This window comes from Panthera pardus, unplaced genomic scaffold (genome assembly GCF_024362965.1).
Source record: "Panthera pardus isolate Hobbes unplaced genomic scaffold, ASM2436296v1 HiC_scaffold_27, whole genome shotgun sequence".
In the NCBI taxonomy this organism is placed as follows: domain Eukaryota; kingdom Metazoa; phylum Chordata; class Mammalia; order Carnivora; family Felidae; genus Panthera; species Panthera pardus.
In genome coordinates this window covers 45,929,057-45,946,693 of record NW_026526843.1, presented here as the reverse complement: position 1 = coordinate 45,946,693, position 17,637 = coordinate 45,929,057, and the positions used below count along the sequence as shown (strand labels likewise).

Genomic DNA, 17,637 nt, shown 5'->3' with positions numbered 1-17,637 from the left:
ACTTGGACTTAGCTCAACTTGGGGCATGGTTGGCACAGAGCCCTGCTGGGATAAAGTCTGCCAGGGAAATTAATGCTAAGATGTTAACCCTTTACATATATTCATGTTCTCAGTCTCTTCTCTTAAACCTAGTGGTCGCAGTGGAAAGATGCGGGCGTTGTCCTTTAAGACCGGCATTGCATGCCTGTGTGGCACTGAAGTAAAGGAAAAATTGCAATGTGAGTACAACTCCAAAGTCTGAAGTGGAGTTGGGTGGAGGGAGAGGCGTGATAGGAGGAGGAAGGGTGAAAATAAGCAGAAGGTAGGTCTTATGACTCAGCAGAGCACTACTCAGGCTACATTCTAACGGAGGTCCAGGCTAATGCAAAAACTTACAACAGTCAAAGGCTAAGATGGGTCTAAGACCTGTTATTATTTCCAGTGTTACTCCAAGGATTTTGACTTCTTCTGACCTCATATAATTAGTTGACTAAGCTCTGAGTTGGCTTCCTGGGGTATCCAAGGGCCTGACTTCCTAGTGCTATTTTCCTGTGACCTATCAGGCTCAGCCCTCCCCTAGTCTGAATCTCAAGCCATGTCACACATTCTACTAGAGACGTCCCATGTGATTACATGGGCAGGGCACAATAATCCCCAGTATCTGGGAGGTGAATAGTATGCATTTCTGTAGTTTTTAACCTCTCTGGTTTATACTACCTTTGCTTTCCCCTCCATCCTCCATCTTCTGTATGGCTTTTTGTACTTTTCTGCAGCAGCAGTGTTAGTTGTCAAGTGCTTAATGTGTGTTGACTGTTGTGCTAAATGTGGTGAGTACAAGGTCCAGTCAGACACGGTCCCTGCCTTAGGTTGTTGATAGTCCAGAGGAGGAGATAGAAGTACACAGAAGGCATTTTTGAAAGTGTTAATTAGAATAATCTGAATGGCAAAGGATATGTGCTATATTAGATCACAGAAGAGGGATAACAGTGGCCTGGGAAAACTTTAAAGGGAAGGAGACATAGCAAAGCATGTTCATAGCAATGATATTATTTATTTCTCCCAATATTCCTTTGAGAAGGAATGGATAGTAATTATTTCTTCTCAATTTTCAAGTGAGGAAACTGCAGCATAGAGAGGTTCATGACTTATCCAAGGTCTTACAAGCTAGCCAGTAATGGACCCAGAGCTAAAATCCAAGCCATATGCCTTCCACTGCTGAGTATTTTCTAAGCCATAGGTGATGTATGAGACAGACAAGAACCTCTGAAGGAGCTTTGCTAAGATTGTGGTAGCATGGGGGTAGTTCTCACAGGGCAGATATAGCCCATGTTCGAATACCATAGCCCATGTTCGAGTACCATAGTCTATTGCACATATTAGACTATGTTCTATTAGACCATAGTCAATTAGGTGATCATCTCCAATTTGTGGATGATCCATGTCAGTGTTTGTTTCCATTTGTGTGGAGAGTTGAGAGTTTACTGTAGTGTCAGATGACATGAGCTATGTGAACAGGAGGGGACTCATGATCAGGCACACCTAAACTCCACACTCCTTCATCTTGCTTCTTGAGAATCTGTTTTCCCAGCAGTGCCATATCTGTGTCTGGCACTGGTCTGACATGCAGCCCGCTCTCTGTCTTCATCTCTCTCTCTCTCTCTCTCTCTCTCTGATGCTCTCTCTCTCTTTGTGTCTGTCTTGCTTTTTGTCTCTGAACACGGAGATTGCTCTTTTTATAACTCATGGGCTTCTAGAAGATCAGGGATAGACCTTTAGGTATTCCAGTTTCAAAAGTCATTAGCTAAGTCTGTGTACTCTTTCCCTGTCTTCCTTTTCTGCTCCTTCTCCTCACACCATTCTCTGGCATTCCTGCATCGGGGTTGGCCATGACTTATGGTGGGGCCAGCAGACCTCTTCAGCCAAGTAGCCAATTCAGGCAGCCAGTGTGACCAGCGCCACCTTGGTGTCCTGCTTCATGAGGCTATTCAGGTGCCCCGTCAGCTGGGGGAAGTGGCAGCCTTTGGGGGCAGCAACGTGGAGCCCAGTGTCCGTAGTTGCTTCCGTTTTGTGAGTATGGGACTGGGTAGGGATGATAAGAGGGAAGGTGGGAGGAAGGGAGGGAGAACTACGAGTGAGGCTTTCAATCTGAACTACTCAGATGTAAAGGAGTTTCTTCAGAACAACAAAATAGAGGGTTCTCTGGGCTTTTAAGTCCAGAGTCCTACTGGGGAGGGTGCCAGCTCAACTAGGACAGGACAGTAGGTGTACACCTCTCTAGAATAGGCCATAGGCCAACCCAGGCCTTGCTGGTTCTCCTGTCCCTGTGAGGGGTGCCATTCTAGGAACACTTTGGGCCCCACTCATTGCCATTGGGCTTCTTGTTTCCCTAGAGCACTGGGAAGCCAGTCATTGAAGCTTCACAGTTCCTTGAGTGGGTCAACTTGGAGCCCCAGTCCATGGTGTGGTTGGCTGTCCTGCATCGGGTCACCATTGCTGAGCAAGTGAAGCATCAGACCAAGTGCTCTATCTGTAGGCAGTGCCCCATCAAGGGCTTCAGGTAGGGAAAGCAATACCTGCAAGAATGATAATGTTAAATAGGCCATGTTACATATAAAATCATATATTATGAAACAATGTACATATTCCATAATTATATAATTACAGCTAATCTATGGTACGCTGTTATATGTTGTTGCAATCCTTTCTACTACTGAATGTTTAACTTTTTAGAAAATCAGAAATGATGAAATATTTTCTTTTCTTTTAGTTTATATTATGAAGTATTCCAGACTGACAAAAAATGTATAGAAAAGTAGGGGGTGGGATGGCGAAATAGCACAGAAAGGGAAGTAGTTTGTTCATTGTCTCCCAGGGAATATTAAGTAGACATATAAGATCACCTGTGTACCAAATGGTATGCTGGCAAATGGTTCACAACTGACTCCCCAGAAAGCAAAGCAAACAAACAAAAAACAAAACCTAATGTGTAGTATTTGCTAATTTCCATGATGTAAATACTCCCACTGTGGCTGATGTCCAGGTACCCACAAGAGGTTGAGAAGAGATGCATGGTTGTACACTATTTATAGCATAGATGATAGATTTAAACAACCTCAAGTGCATAGATAATAGGAAAATAATTAGGAGGTGATGGGTTCTGGGCATGTGTTACCTTTGTTTTTAATATTATTTACTTAATTGTGAGTTTAGTAATTTTTTATAATGGTTGTATTTAACAACTGGCTTGGAAAATCCCTGAAATTTTTAACATCCACCACCAAGCTTAAGAAAGAAGGCCTTATTGCAAGACATTTGAAGTTTCCCTGGTTACATTCTCCAGGCTTTCATCATAAAATGCTCAATTTCAAAACTTTTTAAAGCCTTAAGGCACTCTCTTTACAACTGCCCTGCTTTCTATAAGCAAATGAGGCACAGACGTGGAATGTGACTTGCCCAGGTTCACCGTTGGTTAGTATAGATCCAGGAATAGACATTTGATCCTCTTGACTTCTCTAAGTCCAGGCATTTCACCATTGTGTACTACTAGGTCTGGGCTGGGGAGTTCAGCCAGGTTTTGGACCTGGATCTTATGGGCTAGTCAATATTTAGTAATCATAGAGTTATTTTTATAAACAAGTTTTGGAAATAACTTAGCCGACTTGCCCAAGGCTGGTAGAATAAATGGCCTTTGTATTGGAAGTGTAAGTTCTCCAACGTAGGCAGTGGTACCTGTTAGACTGAACCCTTTGGGGCTATTTTTGTTTAGAAAGCTGTTCGAGGGTTGATAGGGGGTGGGGGAGAGGGGAAATGGGCATAGAGGAGGGCACTTGTTGGGATGAGCACTGAGTGTTGTATGGAAACCAATTTGACAATAAATTATATTAAAAAAAACAAGAAAGCTATTTGACATCGTGAGCTCTTTATCCCTTCCCACTTCAACCCTTTTAAAAAAGATGGTGAGGCAATGCTATTCCCCACACTTCCTAGGAGTCTGAGCATGTAATTTCATGGAGGTTTGTGGTCTTTAGACTAAGTCTAGTTATCAAGTGAGGATGAAGGCACTGTTATGTATAGGAGGTTGAGTGCATTGTGACTCCATGTCCCGCCCTCTACTAATGTGTGTGTGTATATTTGGATGTTAGGGAAATGGGGAGGTCACTATGGTACATTGGATCCTCTGTCCTATCACCTCTCATCTCCCCAAGGTACCGGAGTCTGAAAGAATTTAACGTGGACATCTGCCAGACCTGCTTCTTGACAGGCAGGGCCAGCAAAGGCAACAAGCTGCACTACCCCATCATGGAGTATTACACCCCGGTATGGAGCCTCCGGGCCGGGCAGGAGGGGGAGGCAGTTCTCAGGTTCTAGGCCCTTGATCCATTTTGCCAAGCATGGACTAACTATATTCTGCCCCTCACCCAGTTGCACTCTCTCTGTTTCTCTGTCTCTGTCTCTGTCTCTCTCTCTTTCTAAAAAAAAAAAAAAAAAAAAAAAAAAAAAAAAAAAAAAAAAAAAAAAAAAAAGCATTCACTATTTTCCTTCAGGGAAAAGTTTCAGGAAAAAATAGAGAGAAAGGAAGTTCCCGGCCCGTTGCTTACTTTAATTTTTCCTACGTAATTTCCTGAATTGCTCTGTCACCTGGTCTTTACCTGCTACTTTGTCATTTCTTCCATACCTTCTAGTCAATACCAAGGTTTGTGCTCAAATTACTCAGTCTCTTGGAGGTTAGAAAGGGTATGTTCTTTACCTGGGTCCCCAGATGCCACTTGGTTTTCATTGGAAACTGTGCCCTTCATTGCCACCTGAGTCCAGGTGGGTCAGCATTCCTGAACTCCACTCATAGAATTTCTCCTGTGCTGTATTCAGGACGCCCAGCTCCGTGCTTAGCTCCCTGAGCTAACTCTACTCCCCAAACTCCTTTATCCCTTTCTGCCCCATGGATACTCCCGAAGTCCCAAGTATATTGCCATCTCCCCCCACTGCTTTCTCCCACCCTACCACCCCAGTTTTCAACCTGTTTCCCCAGAATCCATCCCTGTAAATCACCATCTCTTCTCCATATTCTGTTGGCACAGAAACATGTGTGACTCAGTGGGAGCAGGGAGCTTGCCCTTTATTTTTATTTTATTACCACTTGAAAATAAACATTATAGGTTTGCACCCTAAGTCAGGCTCTGTGCTAACAGCTCAGAGCCTGGAGCCTGCTTTGGATTCTGTGTCTCCGTCTCTCTCTGCCCCTTCTCCGCTTATGCTCTTTCAAAAATAAATAAACATTAAAAAAAATAAAAATACCCTCAAAAAAAAAGAAAATAAATATTATAAAAATCATGCATGGATAACTGGCTGGAGATGAGAGACTGAGAATGCTGTACCTCCTGCATTAACAAATATATACTTACTGTAAAAGAGTCCAATAATACAGAGGTGTATAAAATATAAAAGTCCCCCTCTCTCCTCAGCCTTGCTCCCACTTCTCCAGTCCAATTTCCCAGAGGCAACCAGTGTTCACAGTTTCGAATTGTACCCTTCTCGAAATTTTTCTGGGAGTGGGGCTAAGATTAGATTACCAGTCATGTTCCCTGCTCTAGGGGAGCACCTTCGAAGCCATTAGGGTGAGTCCCTCTGCCCTGTCTCCCCCTAGACCACATCCAGTGAGAACATGAGGGACTTTGCCACAACTTTAAAGAACAAATTCCGCTCAAAGCATTATTTCAGCAAACACCCTCAGCGAGGTTATCTGCCTGTGCAATCAGTGCTGGAGTCTGACTACAGTGAGACGTGAGTACCAGTGGGTGGGCACAGGCTGCAGGCCTTGCTGAGCTGGGGATGTGCTGTGTAGGAGCTGAGTCCCGCATGGGCTAGAGGAATGTTCCAAGGCAAACCTGACTAGTAACAAGGAAGTTCAGCTTGGGCCTGACAGGAATCTGGCCTGAGAAATAGATTAGAATCCAGTCTCTGTATCCTGTTCCCATCAACTCTTTCCCATCTCCCTAATTTGGTGGTAGGGGGTGGGGAGGGTTGTTGTAAGGTAACAGACTGCTCAGCTACCCATTCTTTGGCTGCCTGAGTCTGCTGCTTTCTTCTAGGCTGGCTTCTTCCCCGATGTTGCCACACGCTGACACACACTCCCGCATTGAGCATTTTGCCAGCAGGTACCACTGGGTTTGGAGGAGGGAGATTTTCAAGAGTCTAAGGGGGACGGGGTTTTCAGTCAGGGCAAAGAGAATGGAGTCAAGACCAGAGGGATGTGCATAGTGGGGTATGTGGCAGCCAGTGACGCCCAACACTTAAAGGCAGTTGGGGCAGCCATCAAAGCTAATGATCCCACTGTGGGATTAGAGTCTTGAGATGAAAACAGGACCCACATCCTGCTTTCCCTTCTGTTCCTGCTCTTTCTTCCCAGGCTTGCTGAGATGGAAAGTCAAAATTGTTCCTTCTTTAATGATAGCCTGTCCCCGGATGACAGCATGTAAGTTTTCCCAGCTGCTTATTTTCCAGGAATAATTCTCTTTGGGATCCCCCTGCCACCATTTGGGAAGGATATATCCTCAAGATGGTGGGGGGAGTATGGTGGCTAGGGTCCTAGAAGCCCCGAGGAAGGAAAGCTGCTTTCTGTGCACAGTATTTGGTAATAGAAGCTCTCTATTGATGGATCTGCCATCTGCCCATGTCCCTTCCTCTTGTAAGCTCCCATCTTTCTATGCCTAGTTTTGAAGGAAGAAGAATATGCCCTCATTTAAAGTTGCAGAAATGAATCATTATCCTATGCTCAAGATGCCAAAGCCCCATCTAGTGCCACATCCTGGGAGACACCAGGGACTTAACTGAAGTGTGACTTGAGAGATTCCCTGGTGCTATAGGTCAGAGAAGGGGCCCTTTATTCCTAGGGAGATTCCTGGCATGCTCAGGAGGCTTAGAAGCTGCTGGCCCTGATTGGGACTTAGGCAGTGAGCCCCTGGGTGGGTGAGGAAGCAAAGGAGGATACGGTCAGGGAACAGCACAGACTGGGAAATGATTTGCCCATTGTTTCCCAAGGAGCTTTAGGTAGAACCCAGAAGCCCCAGCATCCTGAAAACCCTCTCTCTTATACCTTCAACCATGACCTCTGCCATCTTATTTTTTCATCCCTCTTAAACCTGAATATATAGCCTTTCCCTTTCTATGTGACTTAGAAGTGAATCTTCCAGCATATGTCTCCTGAGGCCTGAGCTGGAAGCTGAGAACTCATGCCCTGTGATGTTTCTTGGTTCAATGCCTGGCCACCTCCTTTTCCTCTCCCCACACCCATGCAGAGATGAGGACCAGTACCTGCTGCGGCACTCCAGCCCCATTACAGACCGGGAGACAGCCTTTGGACAGCAGGCTCCATGCAGCATGGCCACAGAAAGCAAGGGGGAGCTACAGAAGATCCTGGCACACTTAGAGGATGAGAACCGGTGGGTATGGTGATGGCACAGATCTGTGTGGGTTTGAGAGTCAAACAGTTTGAATTTGAGTCTTGATGCTTCCACATCCTAGCTATGTGGCCTTGAATGAGTTACTTATATTCTGTGGTCCTCCATTTCCTCATCTATAAAATAGGGATGATGATAATAGTATCTACCTCCTAGGGTCACTTGTAGAATTTCAAAGGAAATCAGGCATATAAATGTGTTAGCCAGTACCTGGATTATCATAAGCGTTCAGTAAACACTAGCTATTATAATAATTAATTGAATCCTTTGAACTCAACCCAAATATTTTCAAGTACCCAGTAGATGCAAGCAGAGAGAATGCAAACACAGAGAATTACAGAAGACAGTATTCATGTCTCTGCCCTCAAGGAATCTTCAGTGTTAGAAATGAAAAGAGGTACTTATCACTTACTGAAAGTAATAAAACAAGAGGAGAGTGGCACTGCATGTAGTGTTTGAAGACTGGCAGAGGGAAGGTGAAGATTACAAGGATGACACTGATGTCCATAAAGTACGGGTGGCAGTAGGGGTCTAAGGAGGGTCCAAGCCACTTTGGGGGAATTCAGTAGAACCCAAAGAATTCCTCAGAACAGTGTTTCTCAAACATTAGTGTGCATACAAGTCACTTGGGGAACTGGGTAAAATGCAGATTTTAATTCACAGGTCTGGGGTGGGGCCAGAGTTCTATATTTTTAACCAGTTCCCAGGGAGGGGCAAATGCCCATGCTGCTGGCTCACAGACTACTTGGAGTGGAAAGTCCTCAGAACAGGACTGGTCTGCCAAATTTTCATTATTGGTTCAAGACAAGATAAGTAGAGAATAAGATTTTAGGAACTTTTATAGCAATTTGACATTGCCATGTCATCCAAGCACATAATTAGTGGACTTTTCATTGAATAAGGTATAGACCCATTTGAGTGTTGCTGAACTTGTGTGGCATGTCATGTGTGGCATGGGCTATGTACTAGCCATATGCATTTGGACCACTTACTGGTTCACAGTAATTTGAAAACCACCCCCCACCCCTGCCCCAGGATTTTGTTACAGATAGTTTGAGAAGCACTGTATTAGATCAGCAGTGGCCTGGCCCTGGAAAACATTGGTGAGGGAATGGTTCTGTTGCAAAAGTAATGTCCCCTAAAGTAGACCATCTCTTTGGAACCTGTTTCTTGATGACTCAACATGGGTGTTCAAAGTGGGCCAAAAAGGCAGGTAGTGGAGAGAAGAAGCAAGATGGGTGGTCTTTTGTTTACATCTTCCACTGGAATCTAAAAATCTACAAATGGAGTAGGTGAGTCAGTGGCCCTAATGCCTCATTTATTTGCAGACTGTGTTTCTGTCTGATTTTAAGGTCAGAATTAATCCCTGAAACAGCACATCAAAGCCCTAAGACATTTGTTATATGAAATGTCAGCTCCCTCTGCTCCAAGGCCCAAGGATGGCAGAGTAAATGACATATGTGCTGGAGAAGAAATGGATATGGCTGTTCAACCAAGAACACAGCTAGGGTGGGGGTGGGGGTGAGGGAGCAAAGAGGTTGCTCACACTGAGGTATGAGCAGACATCTGGGACCTGGACAGTCAATACTTTGTTAGGGCCATAGGTCTTAACTCCTCTGTCCTTGGCAGGATTCTCCAGGGAGAGCTGAGGCGCCTGAAGTGGCAGCATGAGGAGGCTGCCGAGACCCCCACCCTGGCTGAAGGCTCTGCTGAGGTAGCACAGGACCACCACAATGAGGAGCTTCTGGCTGAGGCCCGGATCCTTCGGCAGCACAAGAGCCGCCTGGAGACACGCATGCAGATTCTTGAAGACCACAACAAGCAACTAGAGTCTCAGCTGCAGCGCCTAAGGGAGCTGCTCCTGCAGGTGAGGCTGAAGCGTGGGAGAGGACCAGAGCAGCCCCCGAGGGGAGGAGAGCTGGAGAGCACAGCAAAGGGGTAGAAAGAAAGAGCTCCTTGGCAGTGGCTGTTGGATGACTTTCTAAAGAGAACTGGGCTGACAATTAGGAAAGGTGGAGGAAGGAAGGGGCTGGTATGTCTCATTGCTCGGCCAATTCTGGGTGCTCACTTCTCCAATGACACATTTGAATCTGGTATTGAAAGAACAAAGTTCAAAGGATCATCTGAAACCTTGATTTTGCTACTATGATGTTTTCTAGAAAGAAGCAGGTTTGAACGGCCAAGAAAAAGAGTTTTTCTGGGAAGGGAGCTCTTTGTTAATGTTTGTCCCTTTCCTCTTTGAGAAGTAGTATATGTGATATAGTGAAGCTATGGAGTCAGACAGCCTGGGGTTTGAATGTGACTCTGCCAATCATCGCCTGTCAGGTGTTAAGAGTGACTTACCCTCACTTATCCCCAGTTCCCTCATCTGTAAAACAGGGATAATAATATATCAACTTCCTGGAATTGTGAGCATGTAATGAGACAATGAATTTAAAGAATTTAGCACGATGCCAGGAATAGTAAATACTTTGTAAATGTTACTTATCACAGCTGACCTTTAAACAACACAGGTTTGAGCTATGTGGGTCCACTTATATGTGGATTTTTTTTTACAGTACAGTAAGTGTATGTTCCCTTCCTTATGACTTTCTTTTTTTTCTTATGACTTTCTTAATAACATTTTTATTTTCTTTAGCTGACTTTATTGTGAGGATATAATATATAATACATATAATATATATAACAGTTCACTATGTTATCAGTAAGTCTTCTGGTTAGCAGTAGGCTATTAGGAGTTAGGTTTTGGAGAGAGTCCAAAGTTATATATGGATTTTTAGCTGAACACAGGGGGGGTTTGGTGTCCGTAACCCCTACATTGTTCAAGGGTAAACTGTATTGTCACTCTATGTACCAATACCACCCCATGCCTCTTCCCCAGATCCTCCAAGGATAGCCTCTAGATGAATTCCTGGAGGTCTTAACATATGATATTATATCACGAACAGAGGATCGGGTGTACAACTCTATATTTTCAGAGAGAACTGAGTTTTAAATAGCTTAATTATAGCCAAGATGACAGCAAGAGACCTTTAGGTGCAGTGCCATCCTTATACAAACTGGTAACCTTTGACACATGTTGTCGAAGGAAGAAGGTAACTGGTAACTAAATATTCTAAGAAGTTTCTTAAAAGGAAGAGCCACTGTTTGGGGCACTACCAAAAATTCTTAAAGTCCAAGGGCAAAGAGATGGGCATGAGGTCTCCCTTCTAAGCTCAGGAGTCTGTTAAAGTAAGGTCAGGAAAACAAAGCCATTTAAGTCATGCCTTACCTCTTGCTAGCCACCCACCGAACCAGATGGCAATGGCTCTGCAGGCTCATCCCTAGCTTCCTCTCCACAGCAGTCAGAAGGCAGTCACCCCCAGGAGAAGGGACAGACTACTCCAGATACTGAGGCAGCAGGTAAGTTCCTCCGGCTCCTCCCAGCCCCTTCTATGGCTGCTAGGGCTGGGACTGGTTTCTCCTCATGGCTTTGAGCTTAGCTTCGGGGATGATGGGCTTATTGATGGATTCATTTGTTTGCTTATTCTACACATGTATATTGAGCACCTTCTATATACTAGGCATTGTGCTGGAACAACACAAATGCTGTAGGTTTGTCCTTCAGCTGGCCACATCCCACTTCAGCCCCTTGTCCTCATCAAGGAATCTCTAGTTCTCTTCCCAAATCTCTCTTTTCCAACATAGATGATGTGGGGTCAAAGAGCCAAGATGTCAGCCTGTGCTTAGAAGACATCATGGAGAAGCTCCGCCATGCCTTCCCCAGTGTGCGAAGCTCTGATGTGACTGCCAACACCCTGCTGGCCTCTTGATGGAGCCAGTTCCCCATCCTATAATCCACAGTCTTCTGGTTCTTTCTGGTCAAAGTCTTCCTTCAGCCTTCACCCAACATTTCCAGTCCCTACCAGGCCCACATTCCTCAGCCAGAGTTATTTGGGCTCTGGGCAGCAGCAGGGATCCACTAGTATGTGAACTGGATGTGTGAGGACTGGGGGAGGAAGACGCATGATTCCTCCAATTATAGAAATGTGCCCTTTAATCCACAAGTTTGAGATCAGTCCCTTAAGTTTGTCTCTGTTGCGGTCCAGGCAGATGGCACTTGGAAGCCATTCAGATGGGGACAGAGAAGCTGCCTTACAGAGCTAAGCAGTGCCCATCAGCCCCTTTCCCTTCTCCATGGAATTATGGAGATAAGGAAACCCAATGACTCCAGGGTTCCAGCATTATGAACCCGCAGGAGTTAGTCCTACTCTCTGGCCCAGCTCAGGGAGGCAAAAGAGTATCTCTGAGACTCCCTCCTACCCCCAAAAAAGTGCCCCTGAAAATGTCTGGGCAGCATGTGGCATACTATAGTTTGACAGCATATCTCTAGTCATCCTGATGCTACCTAGATGTTGTTTCCCCCTAGAATATCTGCAGTTCCTTCTGCCTCAGGCCCTGGCAGACTATCCTCAATGAGGGGGAACAATTTGTTCTGATTCCTACTTACACTTTACATTTGGAAGCATTAAAGAAATACTTAGGGCTTTGGTTTTTTCCCCAATCATCCTCTTTCTTGAAGGCTTCAGCATCCTGAGACACCAGCTGAGTTGCTCTAGGAACCAGCTGAAGCCACCCTTGGCTCTTCTGGGTCTGCCCTCAGAGCCCTGGGGTAGAGGCAGCAGCTTGCTCAGCAAGCGAGTCTTGCTCTACTTGGGTGAGGAAGGGGAAGCCACTCACCAGCCTGGAGGAGTGTGACTGCCCAACACTCTTGCAGGCTGTGACCCTTCTTTCTTTTAGGCTGAATCAGATGAAGTGACTCACTGTCCCTAGCTAATCATAAGGCAGATGCGAGTGGCAACCTTAAATAGTGGCCTCTTCCTAGGAGCCACTGGCCACACATCAGGAAGCTGGCCACGTTCCACCCAGACAACAGCAAGGCCTTCCTTTGCATAAAACTGTTCTTTCTAACTCTGGAAGGTGAATCCAATCCTCAAAGGAAACTAACTCTTCCTAGGCTACATATACCATAATCCTTTTATCCAGAAACTGTTCAAAGTAGATAGCGGGGTTGGGGGGGGGGGGTAATGGGCTTGGGAAATTTGAACAGTCAAAGCCCACTTGGGGAGTTTTCTATCAAAAGAAGCTTTATAACCTAGAGCCCCGCAATTGACTTAATTTGCCTAAGTTTATATACATATATATCTATCCTGCATACCTACTGTACATCAGTACTCCCCTGGCCTTGCTCACACATTAAATTCTAATACCTCTCAAAGTATTAATGTTCTGCCTTGCTCTTTGTTAGCCCCAGCCTCTGGTTGGACTGATAGACGCATCCTGGCTGCTCCCCCTAGGATGTCTCTCCATTCATGTCTGGGGTAAGCTATCCTTAAGACCAAAGCCAACAGAAGCCTGTGGCCACAGTGGAATCTAACGGGAAGAGTCACTCTGTTCTCTTCACTCATTCCAAATTTCGTTCCCTTGACACCTGGGCCTTGGATGAATTTTCCTGGGCTCCCCTAAACAATGGTTCAGGTGCCAAAATAGAGCAAATGTGAGTTCTACTCATCGCATGCAAACAAGAAGGAACAGATGGGCCTTTATTGACCTTTGCCAGGCTTTGACGCAGAGAATACCCTCCAGCCCCTTCCAGGTCATAAGTCTGGCTCAGGGACTCAAAGAAAGCAGCAGTTGCCACCAAGGTCAGGAAGGTATGAGATAGTTGGGGTGCTCTGTTATAATAAAGCAGTAGGCCAGTGGGTAGAGCTTCTGGGAGGTTAGATTTATCTGCTGCAGGGGAAGGAGGGCAGCAGCTTTGATCCAGAAGCCTAGGATTACCTCCTTCTAGAATTTCCAGGGAGCACTAAGCCACAGGTCCAGGGCTAACCGCATCTGCCTTAGTGCCCATGAAGTCTCTGGATGGGAGGCCTGGGTATCTGGATGTATGGTGAACAGGTTGTGGGTGGGCAACAAACATAGGGCATGGGCATCTGTCCATGGGAAGGAGGCTGTATTTGTAGGGGCATAGTTTGTAGGCAGGAATGGGGGAGAAGACATTTGCTATAGGTCAGGGAGCACAGGGTCTTTGAGGCATATCCTGCCTAAGGCTTAAGAGGGCAGATGTTATGAAACAATCTTTGACCGGGAAAGTCTTAGAAAATCCTTCCCATAACCCCCACCTCACCCAAGAGATCTTGGGCTGCCAAGGGCCTATGGCAACTGCGGTGGGCTAGGCATAGTAGAGAAGATGTAGATCTTGCTATGTAGGATTTGTGCTGTAGGTGGACCGAAGCAGCAGGTTGAATTCTCACTAATGGGGTCACTGACACTGTGTGTGTGGTCCTGTGTGTACCTTAATGCCTGAGGTGAGTGTATCACTCAAGGGTCCAGTGACAGTCACTGCAGCATGTGTGGGCAGTTTGCCCTCAGTGAGGTAAATGGATCCTTGGACACGGTGAATCCAAATTAGGGTGAGATTTACTGAGATGTGTTGTATGTTGTTAAGCATCTGTCATGTATCATGTCTCCTAGAGGTATCTTTTTTGTGTGATGCTGCATAATTTATGGCCCTGTACTGGAGGAATGGTAAAGGGGGAGTTTTCTGGGTAGGCAGCCTAAGGAAAGCCTCTGACTTGTGAGAAGGAACATGAGTGTTTGCTGGGGTTGTTGTCAAGTAGTATCAGGGAACAGTTAGGACTGATAGGCGATTTATTCTCGACAGGATTTGGCAGAGGCCAAAAAGCTGTTATGAAGGTGCCTCTGCTCAAATTGAGAGCAGAGCAGGGTCATGTTGACTGGGAACTTGTTAAAAAAGGCTGACTGGCTGCAGAACATCAAGCTGTTTGTTGGATGGTTCCCTAAAGAGGGCCCTACCCAGGAGGACACATGCCCTTCCCTCCAGAATGGCAAGGCTGAAATCAAGGCTCTCAAGTGCCCATTTCTATCAAGGCCCAAACTTTAAAAATATTTCTCTGTAGAGAAACCTGTTTGAGTTTCTCATGCTCCAGGAACTGGGCTGGCAAGGCCACAGTAATGAGAAACCCTGACGTCAGGCAGAGGCCAATGCTGGGAGATAGACGTTTTCCCTTCAGGTTAATTTTGAGGAATACCCATGCTGCCTGAGGTGTGTGTTTGGAATCTGAGCTCCATGTCCAGCTTCATGCTAGAACATTCCTGTAACACACATTCTCAATGGCCAACTTGAGGTCTCTGAGACCGTTTCAGGCCAAGAATCTCATTAAAGTTCCACTGGCATAGGTGACAGCCAAGAAAGTAAGCTACCTTAAGGCAAACAGTCCTGGGAGAGAAACTGGGGGGCCCTACCCCTGGGCTGTGGAGACTGAGCTGCTCAGCTGGGCAGCTCTATCTCTGGGCCTCCCTGCCAAAATCTGGCCCTGGGAACAAAGGAATACTTCAGCTCTTTCTTACTCTTTTAACACCAATGGCTGTGGGAGAGGGAAAGGCTCAAGGCCAGGAATCAGCTCCCAGCCTCCATCTCATCCCACAGCTGCTGCATTTGCGGGCATGGTGGGGGGGGGGGTGGCTGCTGAATGTTCTTGCTGTCTCCAGGGCAGTATTGGGGCCCAAAGTGGAGCTTGCTATGCTGTTTGCTGGCTGCAACAACTGGTCTCAGGAATGGAAGTTGGGGAAGGGATCCAGGGCAGGGGGGAGGTGGCCAGGGTGGCACACAGGTCTAGAAATGGGACAAAGTGTGTGGGGCTGGGAACAAATTGGTTAACTTTGATTGCCACTCACTGTGGTGCTTTTCCCCTTTCCCTTGAATTCTGCTTTGAAAAGAATAAATTTGTATTTGTTTACTTTGGTTCTTCTGGTTATACTCTGACTCTGACGTTCCACATCCTTCCCTTATTTGGGTGTAGGAAGAGAGGGTGGGCCAAGAAGCCACAGGGATACTGCAAAACATGGGCTACCAAATGAGTTCAACACCTGCTGGACAAAACAAAAACCAACCCACCTGTAGTAGCCCCATCCACTACTGTTACCTGGATTGGTTACCTCTCAAGATCCTATACAAATTAGCCAGTTATCCCCTCATGGGACGAACTTTCTATACCAATGATTCTTAAATAACCATCCTCATCAATCTGAGGGAGTTTTCACCAGCCTGAAGCAATGTGAGAAAAATCAGGACAATGCAGTGACTTTCCATAAAGATACATTTACTCAATTTAAAGGCCTATATTTTATTATCGGCATATAATTTTTTGGAGTGTTAAAATGTCCCTGTAACTGGGGCAAAGAAACTATGGCAGTTTTTTTTTTAATGCCATTTTTCTAGCAAAATAAGACCCTGGGAGTCCCTCTTCCCCAACACCCATTTTTCTTTTCTCACCAATCTATAACACCACTGTCCAATAGAAATATAATGAGAGCCACATACACAATTTTCTAGTAGCCATATTTAAAAAATAAACAGGTGAATGGGGCGCTTGGATGGCTCAGTCGGTTGGGCATCTCACTTCGGCTCAGGTCATGATCTCGCCGCTCATGGGTTCAAGCCCCACAATGGGCTCTGTGCTGACAGCTCAGAGCCTGGAGCCTGCTTCGGATTCTGTGTCTCCCTCTCTCTCTGCCCCTCCCCCACTTGCATTCTCTCTCTCTGTCTCTCAAAAATAAACATTAAATTTTTTTTAAATACATAAAAATAAACAAATAAATAAACAGGTGAGGAGCACATGGGTGGCCCAGTCAGTTAAGCATCTGACTTCTGCTCAGGTCATGATCTTGTGGTTCGTGAGTTCGAGCCCCACTTCGGGCTCTCTGCTGTCAGCATGGAACCTGCTTCGGATCCCGTCCTCCCCCTCTCTGCCCCTCCCCCACTCTCTCTCAAAACATAAATAAACTTAAAAATATATCAAATAAAAATAAACAGGTGATATTAACTTTAACATTTAACCCAGTATATCCAAAACATCATTTCAACATGAAATCAGTATAGAATGAGATATTTTATATTCCTTTTTTTTTAACTAAGTCTTAGAAATTGTCAAACAGGCTGATAAATTCAGCTGGAAAGAAACAAGAGACCCACACAGATCCAGACAATTTACTACTCATAGAAGACAGCCAAAGCAAGATCAGCAATGGTATCACCTCCCTGCATCCCTTGTTCCACAGGTTGCCACTGAAACAAAAGGGGCCCAAGGACATGCAACATGGATGGTGGGACATACTATTTTTATGGCCTCCAGCTGTACACTTTGGGGGTGGCACGGCAGGCAGAAAGTCCTATGCTTAACCTAAATGAGGAAGGCAGATGAGGAACTGCCTCCCAGAAGCCTCCCTCGAGACAGGGAGGTGAGAAATGGTCTTGTAGTGACTTCTCATGAGACTGCCTATCTTCCCATGTTTCTGGAGGATCACAGGGCATTCTGCCAAGGCCTGGGTCAGCCTGCAGTTGAGCCTTGCCTACATGGCCTATGCTAATAGTGCAAGGTCAGCACGGCACCAGTTACCCTACAGAAACCCAGTGTGTATTTTACACTTACTGCACATCTCAGCTCGAGCTAGCCAAATGTCAAGTGCTCAAAACCCACATGTGGCTAGTTGATACCATATTGGACAACACAGGTCTGTAATATGTAAAATTTAAAATCACTGGGCTGTAGAAAAAGAAAACTTCATGAGGTATCACTGTGTGTGTGTGTGTTTGTTGGGGTGAAGTGGGGAGTCAGGGTGGCTGTAAGCCTTGGGTGACTGGAGGGCAGTGGGGAAGCAGTTACCCTGGGTTACAATGAGATGTGGCAGCAGAGGGAATGCAAGGCCACTGCAGACGCATGGATTCACCCTTGCCCCTTCCTGTTGTCTTCCCTTCCATCCTGCCTCTCAGCAGAGTTCTGGCTGCTCTTGGGCTGTAGTATTGGATAGAGGCGGAACTAGGGCTCTTCTACCTCTATCACCTCTAGATGCCACCTGTGGCATATATGCCACCCTCACTAGCCTTAGTCTCTCCAGCCATGTCCCCAGGATGCTTTGTTATCTGTTTCTGCTCCAGCCCCCTGTCTTCCTTTTTTTAAGTTTATTTTATTTTGAGAGAGAGAGAAAGCACGAGCAGGGGAGGGGCAAAGAGAGAGTGAGAGAGAATCCCAAGCAGGCTCTGTGCCATCAGCAAAGAGCCTGATGTAAGACTTGAACTCACGAACCGTGAGATCACAACCTGAGCCAAAACCAAGAGTTGGGTGCTTAACTGACTGAGCCACCC

General features: G+C 45.9%; 1 protein-coding gene across 7 annotated transcripts in view; it reads left to right on the top strand.

The window, feature by feature from the left end:
• Nucleotides 1-15,237, top strand: part of DRP2 (dystrophin related protein 2) — a 104,091-nt gene extending 88,854 nt beyond the window's left edge. For 6 of the 7 annotated variants that reach the window (XM_053891406.1, XM_053891405.1, XM_053891408.1 and 3 more), the window contains 11 exons: nt 133-218; nt 1,889-2,046; nt 2,370-2,536; nt 4,185-4,296; nt 5,621-5,757; nt 6,066-6,131; nt 6,383-6,448; nt 7,272-7,415; nt 9,063-9,300; nt 10,715-10,835; nt 11,121-15,237. In XM_053891406.1, coding sequence (XP_053747381.1) covers nt 133-218; nt 1,889-2,046; nt 2,370-2,536; nt 4,185-4,296; nt 5,621-5,757; nt 6,066-6,131; nt 6,383-6,448; nt 7,272-7,415; nt 9,063-9,300; nt 10,715-10,835; nt 11,121-11,245 — 1,420 coding nt within the window. In that variant the 3' untranslated portion in view covers nt 11,246-15,237. The remainder of the gene's footprint in view (nt 1-132; nt 219-1,888; nt 2,047-2,369; nt 2,537-4,184; nt 4,297-5,620; nt 5,758-6,065; nt 6,132-6,382; nt 6,449-7,271; nt 7,416-9,062; nt 9,301-10,714; nt 10,836-11,120) is intronic. The other variant, XM_053891407.1, reaches the window with a different exon arrangement.
• The last annotated feature ends 2,400 nt before the right edge of the window (nt 15,238-17,637 follow it).